Here is a 16,279-nt window from a genome sequence, read left to right as displayed (position 1 = left end):
TTGATTCAGGGTCTAATGCAGTAGCTCATTAATACACCGACTTGTGTGTATTTATAATATATGCATAATATTGTTGTGTATATTTATTATATTCCAGTGTAAACATGAATGTGTTTGGATTAAATAATTACATCTGAGGTTCTGACTTCTTTCACAGTAAAAAGTAAGATAATTTTTAAAGGGAAAGATGTAACATAGTTCTAGTTATGTTCAACCTTTCCTTTGCAATAAAATGTTTTCTTTCTTTAGAAAGAGGACATGAGCTAGGTTATTTGTAAATGAATAACTTAAAAGCATTTTGACACCTGCATATCTTAGGTCTTATATATGGAAAATGGTATCGTAATTACTAGCTATAATTAAAAATGGGTAGTGATTGATAACTGGTTGATGTTTTTGTGGGCTTAGTGATGTTAACAATGAATTATATTCTGGTTTTCCATAGTACAATATTTAATCTTCTTCACCTCTAGCCAGTAAACAAAATGGATTCGGGCAAGTGTTACACCTAACACTACCATTTCATGGAAATTTATGATATATTAAAGTGCCAGCAAAAATCAATTAAAAATGAGATGAACGACTAAGTATGAGTTATGTGGAGAATTTGTATGTTCAATGAAACTAAAATTGTGTTATAGGACAGTAAATGTCTTATGTATAACCTTGATTGTCACTTAAAAATTTATTTAAAAGGAAACAGAAAGTAAACTAAATGAAAGTTTGTTTATAATGCACATAGCTAGGCCTAGTGAGTCATGGTTGTTTTCTTCATCAACCGATGTTTTTTGTTTTTTTTTCCCCATGTTCAAAACTTCATCTTAGACGTGAGTTTCCTGAACTTAAGTACTGGTTCTACATTGTTTCTAAGGATTCTGTCAAAGGGATAACCTTGAGTTTACATGCTTGATCTAAAATTTGATTTTCTTCTTTTTATTAATTTATATTTGCCTCTGTGTGTGTTGGGGGGCTAAATACACACACGCACACATACATATGTATTGAAAATACATTAACTGGCAAAGGTTCTTGCAAAGATAAATTCCTAGTCAAAGATATGTCCATGTTTGGAGGTATGATTGATAGCTGTCAAAAATGCTTTCGGTTAAATTTAAAGGCATGTACATTTCCCCCCCGCCCCGTTTATCATCTAAAGATCAACATGTTGAAGTTTCATAGAGAGTAAAGGTGCAAGGAAACTCTTGTTCTGTTCATTTTATGATTTGAAGTCTGTTCTGGTAAGCCAAAGAAGTAGTGATTAATAATAATATTTTTAGTAATTAATAATAATATTTACGCTTACTCTAGTATTTAAGCCTAACTAGTAGTGGATACAGTTCTGCAACTGGACTTAGCATTTCCTAAAAGTCTTTTTTTAAAAAAAGGCAGTTGAAGCTGTTGCTCCTCTGTGAAACAGATTAATCCCACTATAGGGTCAGCTGAGTTGCTTGCTCACAGACACAGGCCCCTAGACAAACAGAGCATACTTCCCAGCATATATAGCACTGTTACTCCTGCAAATTTCAGTACTCTCGCCTGGGGAGATGGTTTAACAATTGAAACAGGAATTGCAGTGTATTAAAGAATTTATACAATGTTCATTTTTTTTCAGGACCTGTTTGCCTTGGATGTGGAACCCTATCGCTATAGTGGTGTTAATATGACTGGATTCAGAATTCTAAACACGGAAAATACCCAGGTGTCATCTATCATTGAAAAGTGGTCTATGGAGCGATTGCAAGCACCTCCTAAGCCTGATTCAGGTTTGCTGGATGGATTTATGACGGTATGAATATCACTGTTTAGTTCCTCTTTTGTATATGTTTGTGAAGCTAAAAAAACCTTATAACTTTTTATTTCTGTTACTAAAATTGTTTAGAGGTATGAGACCAAATATTACTGTAGACATGAGTCACAGAGTAACTGTGGTGTTTCTGTTAATATTCTGTAGTCTGAATATATGGCCATATTAACTTTTTTTCAAAATTACACATACTGTATTTTTTTCCAAATGATAATGCCATACTGTAAGTCTAATTCATCTATTCCATATTTCCCTATTTTATTGGTGAAAATATTGTATGGGATCCTGTCAAATCCTGACAAAAATCAAGCTAAATCACAGTTGTTTCTTTCTCTGTGTTTTGTGTCTTATTCATTTGAGATTCATTCATTAATAGTGTGTACTATTTCATTTCTACATAATTCTTTTTATTTATATTTTATGAATTGTTTAAATAACACCTTCTTACTACCTTTTCCAGTTTCTATGCCTTCACATAGCTAATTAGTCTGGTTGGTTAGTGTTTTTTTTCTCCTTCCATTGCCACTATTCTCTGGCTTCAGTTCATGAAAATCACAATTACATTCATGCAAATAAACTTTCATTGCTAGGTTTTCAGTGAGTTTCTGCTCATTAGTTGGAATTAAATCTAGAGTTACAATGTCAGGAAGGGATTAAGTGATTTATTTTAAAACATATCCTACATTAGGACCTCTTTAGTTTTCAAATTTGTTGAAAGATCTCATTTTCCACTTTGGCCTGGAGCGATTTGTAACATCTTTGCTGACAGAGTTCCACTGCTCTTTTTTTTTTTTTTTTCTTTAGAAGCCTTTTCATGTTCTATTTGAAAAATAGCAAATTCTGTTTCTTGAAGATTGGTATCTTAGTTATCTATCAGTTATCTAGGTTGTGTTAATTGAGCTACGTAACATAGCTAATCTTTTGAACAATTTTTTTCTGCTGATAAGGTTTAAAGATTTTACAGACACTAGGTACTAATTGACAATCAATATCATAAAAAGTTAATTTCCTTTTGGTCTTGGTTTTAGAAAATAACCCTTTTTAGAGAAAAAATACTTCTTTTCTTCTATTTACTTGTATATAGTGTCTTGAATGTGATAATTGGAAACATTTTAAATTTAATTTATTTATTAGTTCTGTTGTGCTGCACTTTATAGATCCCATCATATAGTACTTTAAAAGTTACATTGTTCATTTCTCTACATAATTCCAAATAAGCAAATGAACTCCCCAAAATTTTAGAAATGTGTGAAGTATGCATCTGGTTTACACATAGCTGCTGCTTATTATTGTGAGTCATTGTTTCATGCTTCCTTGTTTGCATTAGTATTTTCATTTGATTTTTACCTTTTTCAATTTAAAATTTGTAGCAGTTCATCTCACTCATTGTAGTTGTATATTTTATACATTGATCAAAGATATAATTGATCTCAAACCTTTGGATAGTTACCAAGATTGGTAGCAATAGTTTATCAGAACAAAGGGCCGTGGTCAATAAAATCATAGAATAATAAATATTGGAATAGAGTTCTGTCAGACAGTTGCATGTTTTTCATGTTTTGTGGTGCTATAAAGAAAGTGCCATTCTCAGAAAAGCTTCTGAAGTGAGGCAGAAACCTATTATTGCTAGCATATGACTGTGTAAGACCGTACTTTACACTATTACTTTGCCTCAGGATAGAAAATGATGAAGAAGTGCATGAAAAACACACTGGTTTCTCTTTTGGACCCATAAGAGGCCCTGTAAATCTGAGTGGAACCAAGTATTCATACAGACTGTGATGAATATTTTATGGGGATTCTTTATGTTAAGCATCTAAATGCACTTTGATTACCTGGGTTTTAGGTACCTGACATATGCAGATAGAATTTAAAGGATATTTAAAGGCCTAATAATCTTTACAAGTGTTAGGTGCTTACAGAGCTTTTATAATTTGGCCCTTAGATACAGAAAAAACATTAACAGGATGTCGGTTTGGAAGGTGTAAAAGTTATGACATCGTTGCACAAAGTTCCTCCTGTGCTCAAAATAAGATAAATGGAATAAAATAAGTCATTTTATTGACTCATTATCAATAAAGTTGTTAAGTTTGTAAAATTGGACTTCCACTTCACTGTTTTTCATGTGTATTTAAATTCAGAAATGCACTCAGGAATTAAAGATTCTACACAGATATTAATTGCTCTTATGGAATACTCTAACTGATATGGGCTGAACTGGGAATTTGTTTTATTTTCACTGGTTGATAATGACTACAGCTTATTCAGAAAAATATTAGCAATAAGCCTGCTTAATGGGAGTGCATTCAGCTTGAGCCACATAGCTAAATGCTGTTTAATCAGGTATTGAAACACCTGAAACTTGAGAATTTGCCAAATAAAAAAGTGACGTTTGTATATCTCTGAGCGTTTAGAGACCTTAGTGAAGACTAACTGGTTTCCAATGGTGTAAAACCAGGCAGTTATGGATTGCAAAGTTTATAAACTCTGGTGGTGTTTGTGTTATGTTCTTCTTCCTCTGCCTTTTCCACCATATACAAATCAACTTAGTCATCATGACAGAGTTAGAACTATCAATTTAACTCTGACATTGCATTTCCTTATTTATGATTCATAAAGTTCCCAGTCTCAATTCTTGTTTCAAGTCGTTTTCTGTAGGCTTGTATAACTCTCTAATTAGTAAGTAATTTTCCTCATAATTATCTGACCTTTTGTACCCAATGTGATAAAAAATGGGTATAAAATTTCATCTTGTCTCTTTGGAATGTTCCAAGTCAAATTTCCAAGTGTGGACCCTATTGACTTCAGTTAGGATAGTTTTTCCTTTGTTTCTAGGCTGCTCCTCAGGACAGCTCTGGAAAGGGTGATGCTTTACCACACCTGAGAAGATTAGTGGCAAAAAACAAATTTTCCATCACATTTCACTCTCCTTTTCAGGTTTCTTAAGATTCTTTGTATGGCCTTTGGAAAAAGAAATTTAAACTATTTAATGAATGCTACCATATTTAATAATTCTATTATTTAATAAATGTTCATGTATTTGTATAACAAAGAAACTAAATCCATTCTATGATTTAGGAGAGTAACTACAGCACAATTGGCTTTGTTCTTTCTGTGACCCCAGAAAATCTGTGGAAACGTTGGCAATCGTTTGCCGTGTTGTGTCAGACTATACGTGTTTTCTTTACACAGACTTCTTGTGATAAAAGGTTTGCTTGTACAAATGTTTATAAGAATCAAATAGATATGATTTCTACTAAAGTCTAAATTAATTGGTGACTTTGAAATAAAACCGTGAATATACTTTTAATATGATACGTAGAAGTCCTGAGGAAGTCTCAGTGGTCTACTTCTATTGAAGAGGTTTTTCTATCATGATTCACATACCAATAGATTTTATTTATGCTTTTGATGGTTCTTTCATATTTCTTTATTGGTCTGAGGATAATCAAAGTGGTGCTTATCCTCAGAACGTATCAATAACCATACAAATATATTTGAATAGTGGCACATTTAGATCTTTTTATGTCTGTCACACACATGCAGAAATGCATGTGCACATGTGGTATATAGCTTACTAAGTTACTTAGAAGATTATATTTGTTTCTTAAAACTGTAAAGGTCTTTTTTTCCGAGTATTCTCAGTAGTCTTGTATTTATTTTGATCATGTTTTTATATCACCATCCTCTTACTAAACAGATAGAAAGAAATATATAGTGCTTTTAAAAGTAAAGATCACATGGAACTGGCACACGCCATGGCTGTTGTTTCTTGTAATAAAAGTACAGGAATATGTTAAGGATAATTCTGTCACAGGTAATAAGCCATGCCTTTAGAAAATACCAGAAGAAAAGAGAAGTCAAAGACCAATCTGTTGCAATACTTCATCTTTCTTACTAGTAGAACTAACTGTATTTAACATTTCTCTATCTTATTCTCCCTGTCTCCTTGTCTCTTGTTGTTACTGTTGGGTGAAAAAGTCCCAATGAGATAATGAATAAAATCTTTGCTCATGTTAAATCCAAAGCTAGGGCTTTTTCAGACTAGAATAAACTTTGTAATGAATTCTCACTTGATCCTGCACTTCCTGACTTAATTAAGCAATACATAAAAGTGTGGGTTTTTTTCTTTGGCTTCTTACATGTTTCCAAATAAAATCCAAGGTGTTTCTAATATGTCACAATCTAGCTGGTAAATGTCTGTTCATTCATGCATTTCCCTGTTTCTCACCACTAATTTCACTTGTTAGCAGTTCAAAATGCACATTTGTAAAGTTAGACTGTGGGCAGGGTGGGTCGTTAGCTTTTGAACTTGCTCCATCCATGAGAAGCTTAAATATACTGAACATGAAGGTAAAAAGCACCAGCTATTGGTTTGGTCAGCTGCCAGACTGGATTACCAGTGGTTTATCTATGGCTTAATTGTTCTATTAGAATGTTTAGTTGCCTAGACATCTTTTACAGGGTTGTAGAAGCTGGTGCATAAAAGTAAAATAAAGATATCTGCAGGTTATTTTTTCCATGCACATTTCTGTCCCAGAGACTAGTTAATTATAATATATGAACAGCATTCAAATCAAAAGAGGTTGAATAGCATCACTGAAAGTTTTGAGCTTTGCTCTGAGATAAATATTTGGAGTTATATGTCACCGAAATGAATGTGGTTTTTTGTATACAAAATGTGTGATAGCTTGAGGTATGCAAACGGGTGGTTCTGTTGAGGCAATCTGCCTTGAAAGTATTTTAACATTGCAGGTTGCAATACACACTGAAACGAGTCCGAAATAGAGCCTTGTGTTACGGTGTTACTCAACAGCTTCTCACTAGATTGAGGATCTTTAAACAATTCTCTGATACATGATATATTCATTACTGTTATTTTTCACTAACTTTATACTAAATTCTGAAATTTGAAAGCCGTTGCTATGTAGCAACCACTTGAAGAAAATGACTTGGCGTTAAAAAAACTGCACTATTTTTCAACCAGAGTAAATTTTCTTCAAAAATGAATTTATAATGAAAGTTAAAAAACCCCAACAGAACGAAATAAAAACATTTAATTTATGTAACTTGAGCTTTTATTTCATAAAAAAGTTTAGATTTGCAAGGGTTTATCCTGATTTAGCTTGGAGCCAAAAATTGAATTTTGGATTTTCCTGCAAGATGGAAAGACTACTTAATTATGATGATTGAATATTTTTGTTAAATTCAAACAGTACTGTCATCTGTACTGTACTAACGGAAAGATAATCTGGAAAACAGAGCAGTGACATACTATTTTCAAGAAACTTTACTTTGGTATACTTCTTATTTTTGAGTCTGTACAACTAGCACAGAGAAAGAGAAAAAAACCACAAAACCCTGAGCATAAATGCACTCCTACCTTTATATATGACAACCATGATTCAGACCAAGCAAAGTAGAGCATGAATAAAGTGTTATGAATTCAGAATTCTTTTACTCTACAACTATTAATCTTCCACAGTTTTCTGTGCCTCAAGTCAGAACTTAGCGTGCGTAATTAAGATGACCTAACAAGCTCTGCTGCTTCATTAACGTGAAGTTTTCCTTTCTAATTGCTTTTGCCTATCATCTGATTTAGCTATCTGCTTTCATCTTACGTAGAAAAGAGTGTACTTTTTTCTATTCTTACTATTAATTCTATTCTTTAATGTTCACTTTAGTAGTTGTATATGACAGGTGCAGGAAAGCATTGTGGTACTTGATGAATGCTATAGCTAGAGGTCAATATTAAAGCGTTTTCCTCAGAAAAAGCATATTTGGGGCCTGATATGTTTTGTAGGCTGCCTAGCAGAATGGAACATTATTTAGTTGTGTGCTTTCTCTTTCCACTCTTAATTGTCTTTATTTTTTTTAAATACTTTTAAAATTTCTCCTTTCTTTTCTGGATGTAGCATGCTTTTCAAGCTTAGGTGTTCTCCACCATGAAACATAGTATTTCTCAGTAAGTGAAAACTATTTTTGGTAAAAATTTAGAGTGATATTAAATACTGAGGGCAAAAATGCAGATTTTTTTCATACTCGGTATAGGCTTACGGTTAATTTCTGTGTATGAGATTTTAATCTGATTCAAAAAAAGAACGATGAGATTTTACAAATAAAGATTTGAAATTTTTAGAAGCTGGTGTATAGACTTCCTCAGATAAGAATAGATCCAAGGATATTTTCTTTAAATACATAACTGTAAAAAAGATGCAAAGATCATGAGGAAAAATGCTAATACCTTGATACATTGTCCTTAATAGAAAGAATATGCAAATGCATTCATTCCACAGAGCTGGCTAGGAAATTAGTTTTGAAACTAGCCATTTTGAGGGATACAGTAAAAATGCTGAAAAAATTGGTTAGGAAATTGAGAATGGAAATGGAAGAGAGAATAATGTTGGATATGTAAGTGTGTAGGTATTTTCTTCTAATTAGCTCTCCATATTTGCACACCCAAAGACTTGGGGATCACATTTATATATTATATCCTTTGTTTGTTCTCTGTTTCCCCTGATAGTAAGAAAACTTCCACTAAGTGACTTCTCAATGTTCAAACCTTATGAATGTCCCGTGAAGTCTAGTTTATCTGAATGTTCACCTTCTTAGTGTTATGGTTATGTTAGTTTAATATTCTCAGAAATTTTGTCGAATCCTGTGGAAAGATAAATTGCTAAAGAAAAGGATGGTCAAAGGGTGAGTATGGATGGACAACAATGGTGTATTTTCAGCTGCATTAAATCAATTGGTTTGAAAAACCCTAAAACCCTGTAATGAATCAGACCAATGCATGAAGGCCATGTTAAATGGCGAGCTGTAATCAGGTGAAAGAGCCCAATAATCATCAGAGCTCTTTGGCTGACTTTTGGTAAAACTTTTTGAATCATGTTAAACTAATTTGGTTAAGCTAATACAGTTAGAAAGTATACTTTTTTTCCATTATAGACAAGATTGGAAGAGATTAAAAGGGGTAAGGGAAGGCATTGAAACCATGGCACTTGTAGCTTAAGAGCCATCTAAAACTTAAAAATCTAGAATTAAAAAATGATGCAGTTTTTTTTATCATGATATAACCAAGGCTTAATGATGTTTTTCATGAAAAAGATAAGTAACTCCCATGTCAGATAATTGCACATGACTAATAGAGGGCAGTCTTCTACTGCTATGAAAGACAAGTATGTATTTCTCAGGTTCAATACCCTACTTTTTTTTTTTTTTTTTTTAACACAAGAATTTGAATCTGGGTGTCTCTGATCCATTTTAATCAAGGTTTAGGTGAGCAGCATGAGCCACAAAAATGTGTGAATAAAAAAAAAATAACAGCAGTGATAAACGAAGAGATTAGATTTTAACCAGTGTTGAAATTAAGCTCTTAATTATTGACTCAAGAAATCAGGGGGATGCAAAACTGGAAATATCCTCTACTAGCAATACTAGTATTTTGTATATTTAGTTCAGTTTATTTTTTAATCTGATTTTGTTCCACACTTCAATTTCTTAGTTTCTTGTGCAGTGTTCTCCAAAATTCACTGCTTTGCTTTCTTCACAAAGGAAGGGAAAAAATTATGGTGTCATCCAGGGTTTTCTTTCAGCAGACTTCTGGAGTTTGACTTACTCTATTAATCCCCAGATGTCAGGGTTTTCAATCGCTGTACAAACACATAGATAGCGAGGTTTTGGCACTGGGTACAAACTCTGCACTGAAACAGAAAGTTCTAAAATTTAGTTTTGTTTTCCTCTAGGCAAATAGACTTTTATAGTTACTTGGGGGTAAAAAAGAATACATTCATTGCAAGTATAATATTTTTAGTCTTGTTCAGTTAGTGCTTTAATGAAGTTTCGGTGCTTATCTAGTGGTGTTAACAGAATCTACAGCTGCTTTACTTCCTGCTAATTCCTTAGAGTATGCTTTGATTTTTTTAAAAATAATAAATGATTTCATACTTGTTTACGTTCTTGATTTGAAATGGTAATCTCTTTAATTTAGCAATGAAGTTATCCTATAGAAGATAAGACTTCCAATTTGTTGAATAACTTGTTACAAATTACTCATTTAGTTCTGTTAACAGTAAAAGGATATTTGTGAAACTGCAATTTCTTATCTCTACCTAACAATGTGGAAATAACAGTTATATTTGAGATAGCTAGTTAAATAATAATTTAGTAACTGCTAGCAGGCACTGTGACTGGACAGAAGGATTTGATGAGAAAAAGGTGCTGTTAAGGTTCTTGAGGGTGAAAAGATCCATAAAAATAAAAAGGAATACTCATAATAGAAATACAGCCTCGGATTCTGATTTAGAGCTTCAAAGAGGATAGCTTGTTATGTAGAGAGCTTTATAATTTTCCCTTTAGCGAAAGGAATTTTCTGGATTTGCTGATGAGATGTGTTTAGTAAAACAGTGTGGCAGCAAATGTGTACTTCAAAGGAAATACTAAACAATTACTTATTACTGCATTACAAGCTAGGAATCTCCCCTAGGCACGGTTAACTTCGTGAGTTTAGGGACTATGCAGGATTTCATGCTGTAAGATGTTTTAGAAATGATATGTCAGCTATTTTGAGAATTAATTGCATTATTAAATATTTGACTCCTGTATGTAGTCTTTCTTGGTATTTTAGGAGACAGTATCTATCAGAAACTTGCGATCCTATCCTGAAGGAAACATATGCCCAAGTGTTGTATAGCATTTAGCAGAAATTGCAGCTTCTCTCTTACGGAAGATTTCATTGAATTCTTCCAGATGTGGTTTGAGGTATGCATATATTTATAAATATAGTAAGATTAACATGGATTTATATAATGCTTTCATGTTAGAACTCTCCTGCTACATCTTTACAAAGTAACAGAGGGAACTCAGTGTAACAGCAAGTACGGAAATGGCAGAGCTTGAGTAACCTGCAAAAGCTCCTATGCAGTGTGGAAGACTAGCTGAAGCATAGGTTGTTTTTTGAAACAGGAGTGCCTTTACTCAGGAAACATGCACTGTATGAAATTTAAAGTCTGAGGACTGTAACACTGTATAACATAATCTGTCAAAGATAGTAGTTTTCTTAGGATATGCATTCTGAAATTCAGTTTAATAGTTTATACACTGTATTTATTGTAACTTTTCAGGAAAAGTGATCCAAAAGCAAGATTACTTTTATTCTGTTTCTTTGCTGTTATGGTTAAAGAATATTGTCTTTAGGAGCAGCATAATCAATTAAAGCTGTTAACCAGCAGACTTATTTGCAGGAATGAACATCTCTAGCAATCATTATGGCTACAGTTGTAGAATGTGGAATGGTGGCAGTGTAGCCATGCTAGGTTTAGCAGCGATGTAAATCATTCAATTTGTGGAGAGAAGGGACCATCAATTTAGCCCTTATTGTGTGCTCGTCAACTTCACAGCGGCACTGCCTGTTAGGGCTGGTATGTAGTCAACTCAACAGTGAGGTTTAAAAGTATGTTCTGATTAAAATCCTGGTCCTTTGAAAATCAGTATATGTGTGTAATTTGGCTAACCTTTAGTTTGCTACATGCATGCCAGGCTTAGATATGGTAATGCAGATGAATAGAAGAGTTGATTTTTTTAATTATTTTTTCAATGGAGTATTAAATGCTACATACTGTAATGCAATGAAAAAGAGTGAACATCATATCTAAATATTCGTCTTTGAATATTCAGGTGGTTAATTTGGGCGTAGTTTGGTAAGCTCTAACTGTCTTCATTATATACTTCTGATTTATGAGAAACAAGAATGTGTTATTTCTTTCTGTTACTAATTAATGCTTACTAATTACTAGACTAGTTGACATAGCTGGTAGGAATAAACAAGCTTCTGGGCATACCATTCTCTCTGCTAAAGACCTGAAGGGGTATGTGCTTGAATGTTTTTCCATTTTTTTTTTTTTCCCCATCTCCAGATGTATATAGATTTGTCTAATAAAAGATATTACTTCTCCCTACAAATCTTCTTTTGCTTATCTCCTTAAGTTGCAGCACACTATTTCTAATTTTAAATGAGTTCATATAGTACATGTAGACTTCACTGGGACTTTCATCCAGATCAGATACATAGTTATTGCTTAAATTCATTTTCCGAAGGGATAACTGTATTTCCTGTCCAGAACATCATGGACTCAATTTTAGTGCTTTCCAGATGCCACAAGATACTGTGCCTGGCCTCCACCTGCCCCTCCAGAAGACCACAGGTCTCCTACAAGTCCAAAATCATGTCTGCCCACATTCTGTGGATGTTTAGCATATCCTTGAATATTTCAAATGGTACTTTAAGCTTCTAACTAGAATTGTAGCAGTGAATATATTTTCCACTTAAACAGTCTAGTGGGAATACAGTTGCCACAAGCACACATACAGAGCTATTAAACAGTGCCTAGGAAAATTCAAGCATCAACCTGAATCTGCATCTGAATACCTTTATGTCAGGATGGAAACAAAATTAACGTGCTTTCATTATTATATATTTTCTTTGTGAACCTGAGGCCTCTGCTGTCCTAAGCCACATTCAGCATAGGAAATAGGTGAAAAAATAACATACTGAATGCACTAAAGATAATTAAGTATCATGATGCTGTGAAACAGAGATTTCAGATATTACAGTTTTTATACTCTTCATGCTCCCACTTCCCAAGGCCTGAGTATATATATAGTATGTTAATAGCAGAGATAAGGCTGTATCCTATTTCAGATAATGAGAGGCTATGTAATGTCCTGGAAACAAATATTAAACTTTAAAAAAATTCCTTATGTTGATGCTATAGAATTATTTATTCAAGCCTAGTGGTGAAATGCTACTGAGACAGTATTATTTTGTAAAGGATATTCTGTGCATGTAATTTCTCTCAATATTGTTTATAAAAACAAAATCTCATTTTAACTCTCTCTGTCATATGTAGCAATGGATGTATTACTCAATCTGTCTGTTTATTGAGCTGTTGATTGAAGCCTCAGTTCAACAAAATGTTCAGTGTGTTTTCTTGCTGAAAAAGCAATGCAGAGCTTGTCAGCAGTCCTGTTGAAGTCAGCTGGACCACTTTGGCACTTAACGTGAAGTATATAATTTGTTCTTCAAAGGTCGCTCATATTAAAAAAATGGTTTTATGTAAGTTACTTTGTTACACTCCTTCACTCTCCTATTTTGAGTGAAGACTGAGAGAGAATTTCAAGGTAATTCTGAGCACAGGGGGCAATCTTTTTTCAGTCTTTTCATGATAAATGACGTAGTTCAGAAAATACCACTTTGCAAATTGTGTATGCCTGATTATATGATTGTTCTCAATGTTGTTTACGTAACAGATAAACAATATTAGCCTTAGGCTATTTTGGATTTCTTAGCCTTCCATTTGCTTAAAATACAGGACAGTTATTCCAGTGTAATTCCAAAGTTTGAGTAAGGTTATAGTTAGAATCCAAATAAGAATAACTCTGTATCTGAAGAAATATTCCTGTCTGCAAGATTGCTGAAAAGAAACTTTTTTTTTTTAATTTATTCATCTTCAAACTGACTCCCCCCCCCCCGCCCCGCCCCCAACCCCTTTTTTTGTTACAGTGCTCATCATTTCTGTCATAGTCCCTAGGGTGTTTCACATAGTGTGATTCATGTTAACATGAAAGCTGGAAGTAGGAGGTCTTCCTGAGCAGGTAGTTTTGCAGTAGTGTATACCTAGAATTGAAGCCAGGGAACATCAAGCTAGCAGCTGGAGGACTGCTGGCCAGTTATTTCATGAAGTTGCTAGACTAATTTAAAAGGTGATGTCCACAAAATTTCCTGACTGGACTGTCCTGACCTCCTTGGAGAAAACTGACATACCTATAGACACCTTTTGGCCAGTGGTGGATTTCATAGAATCATAGAACAGCCCAGGTTGGAATGGACCTTGAAAGATCATCTTGTCCAACCTTTTGTGGAAAGAGAACCAAGATGAGATTATCTTGCACCCTGTCCAATTGTGTCTTGAAAACCTCCAGTGATGGGAACTCCACCATATCCCTGGGGAAGTTGTTCCAGGGATTGTTCTCACTGTAAAAAAATTTCTTTATCAAGATGCAACCTCTTCCAGTGTACCTTATACCCATTGCCCTTTGTCTTCCTCATGTGGCTTCTCACGAATACAGAACATCTGTCCTCTTTGTAGCTGCCCTTTAAGTACTGGAACACTGTGATGAGGTCCCCCCTGAGCCTTCTCTTCTCCGGAGAGAAAAGACCTAGCTCCTTCAGTCTTTCCTCAGAGGGCAGGTTTTCCAGCCCTTTGATCATCTTTGTGGTGCTTCTTTGGACTCTCTCCAGTGTGTCTATGTCTTTTTTTGAATTGGGGGGACTGCAACTGGACAGAGTACTCCAGCTGTGGCCTGACAAGCATTGAGGAGAGTGAGATGATCACATCTCTTATCTCTGCTAGTAATGCCGCTGTGGAAGCAGCCTAGGATCCGATTTTCCTTTGTTGCTGCAGTGGCCCACAGCTGACTCGTGTTCAGCTTGTTGTCCACCAAGACCCCCAAGTCCCTTTCAGCAAGACTGCTCCCTAGCCACACAGATCCTAGACTATACTGGGCTCTTTGGTTATGTTGTCTTTGTACTTGTCTTTGTTAAACTGCATACAGTTCTTGCTAGTCCATCCAGGTCTCTCTGTAAGATGGCTTTCTCTTCTGACATGCCCCCTTATTACTCAGTTTAGTGTCATCAGCAGACTGTTTAGCAATGGGCCTATGTCTTCCCTGTGCTTCTGCTTACTGGTCATGTATCTGAAGAACCCTTTCTTGTTCCTGACATCTTTGGCCAATTTCAGTTCTAGCTGAGCCTTAGCCCTCCTGACTGCATCTCTGCATGCCCTAGCAAGGTTCTTGTTGTCCTCGATGGGTATTTGGCTGCCTTTCCATAGCTGGTATGCTTCTTTTTTGCTGTTAGAAAACCTCATTGTTAAGCCAGGGTGGTCTTTTGTTCTGCTGCCTTCCTTTTACTTTATAGGGGATGGACTATTCTTGTGTTTCCAGGAGGTTGTTCTTGAATAACTCCCAGAATATGCAAGCTCCTTTGCCCTCCATGGATGCTTCCCATGGAATTCCTCACAGCTGGGCTCTGAGCATGTTGAAGTTGGCTCTTATAAAATCCAGGTCTTTGTCCTACTACTGGTCTTCATTGTGCTCAGCAGGAACTTAAACTCCACAATGTTATGATTGCTGTATCTGAGGGTGCCAGTGGTAGTTATGTTGTCAAGCAAGTCGTCTCAGTTTGTGAGCAGTGATTCTAGCAATGCACTGTTCTTAGTTGGCATGTCCAGCAACTGTAGCAGGAAGCAGTCCTCAACGCATTCCAGGAACCTGATGGATGACTTGCATGTCACTGTGGTGTTTTCCCAACAAATGTCAATGTAATTGAAGTCACTCATGAGGACCAGGTTCTGTTGGTTCATGGTTTTGTATAGGGGCAGGGGGAATTAACTCAGCAACATACTTGCATGTTTATAACTTTAAAGTCTATTGTCGATACATATACCAACACAATGTATATACAATTACATAGAAACCAATTTAGTAATGATACTTTGAAGAAGAAAGTGCTGTAACATTTTTATTTTATTCTCTGAGCATTAAGCTTATTGAGGGTTGGTTTGATGTTGGCTTTTTTTTGCCATTAATAGAATATACCTTTACGAAGCACAATACAGGGGAACATACCTCTGTGATCTTCACAACTTCTGTGTTCCTTATGAATATTTCTGCTCTGTTTCTGCCTCTGAAGATGTTTTTCATTCTTAAATTTTCCTTTTATTTTTTTTATTAAAAAAGAATATTAAGCACATTGGAGTATCTACTATAGAGTTGGATACATTTGTTTTCAACTTCTAGTTGAATATGGAAACGTAAACACTAACATACTATTTTCTGTTCAAAGAGCACCGTCATGTGTGTAAGGTCCTCAGCCTGAAGTTTGTTGCATGATCACAAATTGAAAAACTACAATCTGTATTTATGGAAAGAGATGTTTCCGTCTTGGATTGAAAGATTGATAGCAACATCTGGGAGCAATTAGAAAGGCTTCTTTGTTCTTTGGCACAGTTAGGTCTTCATATCTTTGTACAAAGCAAAGATGTGCTTAATGATTTTGATTAGTAAATGCTTAGATTTGCCACAGTTTTGCAGTTAACAAGGAAAATAATAACAAAACCTTTTCCTTTAAAATTGAATATTCCTCTACTAATGTTAATACAAGTAGGGTTCTCTGTCTTCATTTGCTGGGTTTAGTCCTGAGACAGTATTCTAGATGAAAAACCTAAATATACAAAGAAAAATAAATACACCTTTTTTTGAAATGTATGTCAAGTTGCATCAGAGAGTATTGTCTCTGTATTTCTTTTAGCATAGAACATGCTTAGGTTTCTTTGACTTTACTGTTCCACATTTGCCCTATACATTGACTAAATACTTGTCTTAGATAAAGCTCATTGATTAGAAACAGACACGGGC

The 16,279-nt window shown here is 34.7% G+C and overlaps 1 protein-coding gene across 4 annotated transcripts in view; it reads left to right on the top strand.

The window, feature by feature from the left end:
• GRIK2 (glutamate ionotropic receptor kainate type subunit 2) overlaps window positions 1-16,279 on the top strand; it is a 432,874-nt gene that overhangs the window by 170,404 nt on the left and 246,191 nt on the right. For all 4 annotated transcript variants that reach the window (XM_052781434.1, XM_052781430.1, XM_052781432.1 and 1 more), the window contains one exon: window positions 1,613-1,786. In XM_052781434.1, the coding sequence (XP_052637394.1) occupies window positions 1,613-1,786 (174 nt within the window). The remainder of the gene's footprint in view (window positions 1-1,612; window positions 1,787-16,279) is intronic.

Source organism: Harpia harpyja, chromosome 3, assembly GCF_026419915.1.
Source record: "Harpia harpyja isolate bHarHar1 chromosome 3, bHarHar1 primary haplotype, whole genome shotgun sequence".
In the NCBI taxonomy this organism is placed as follows: domain Eukaryota; kingdom Metazoa; phylum Chordata; class Aves; order Accipitriformes; family Accipitridae; genus Harpia; species Harpia harpyja.
This window is presented reverse-complemented; position numbering and strand designations above follow the sequence as displayed.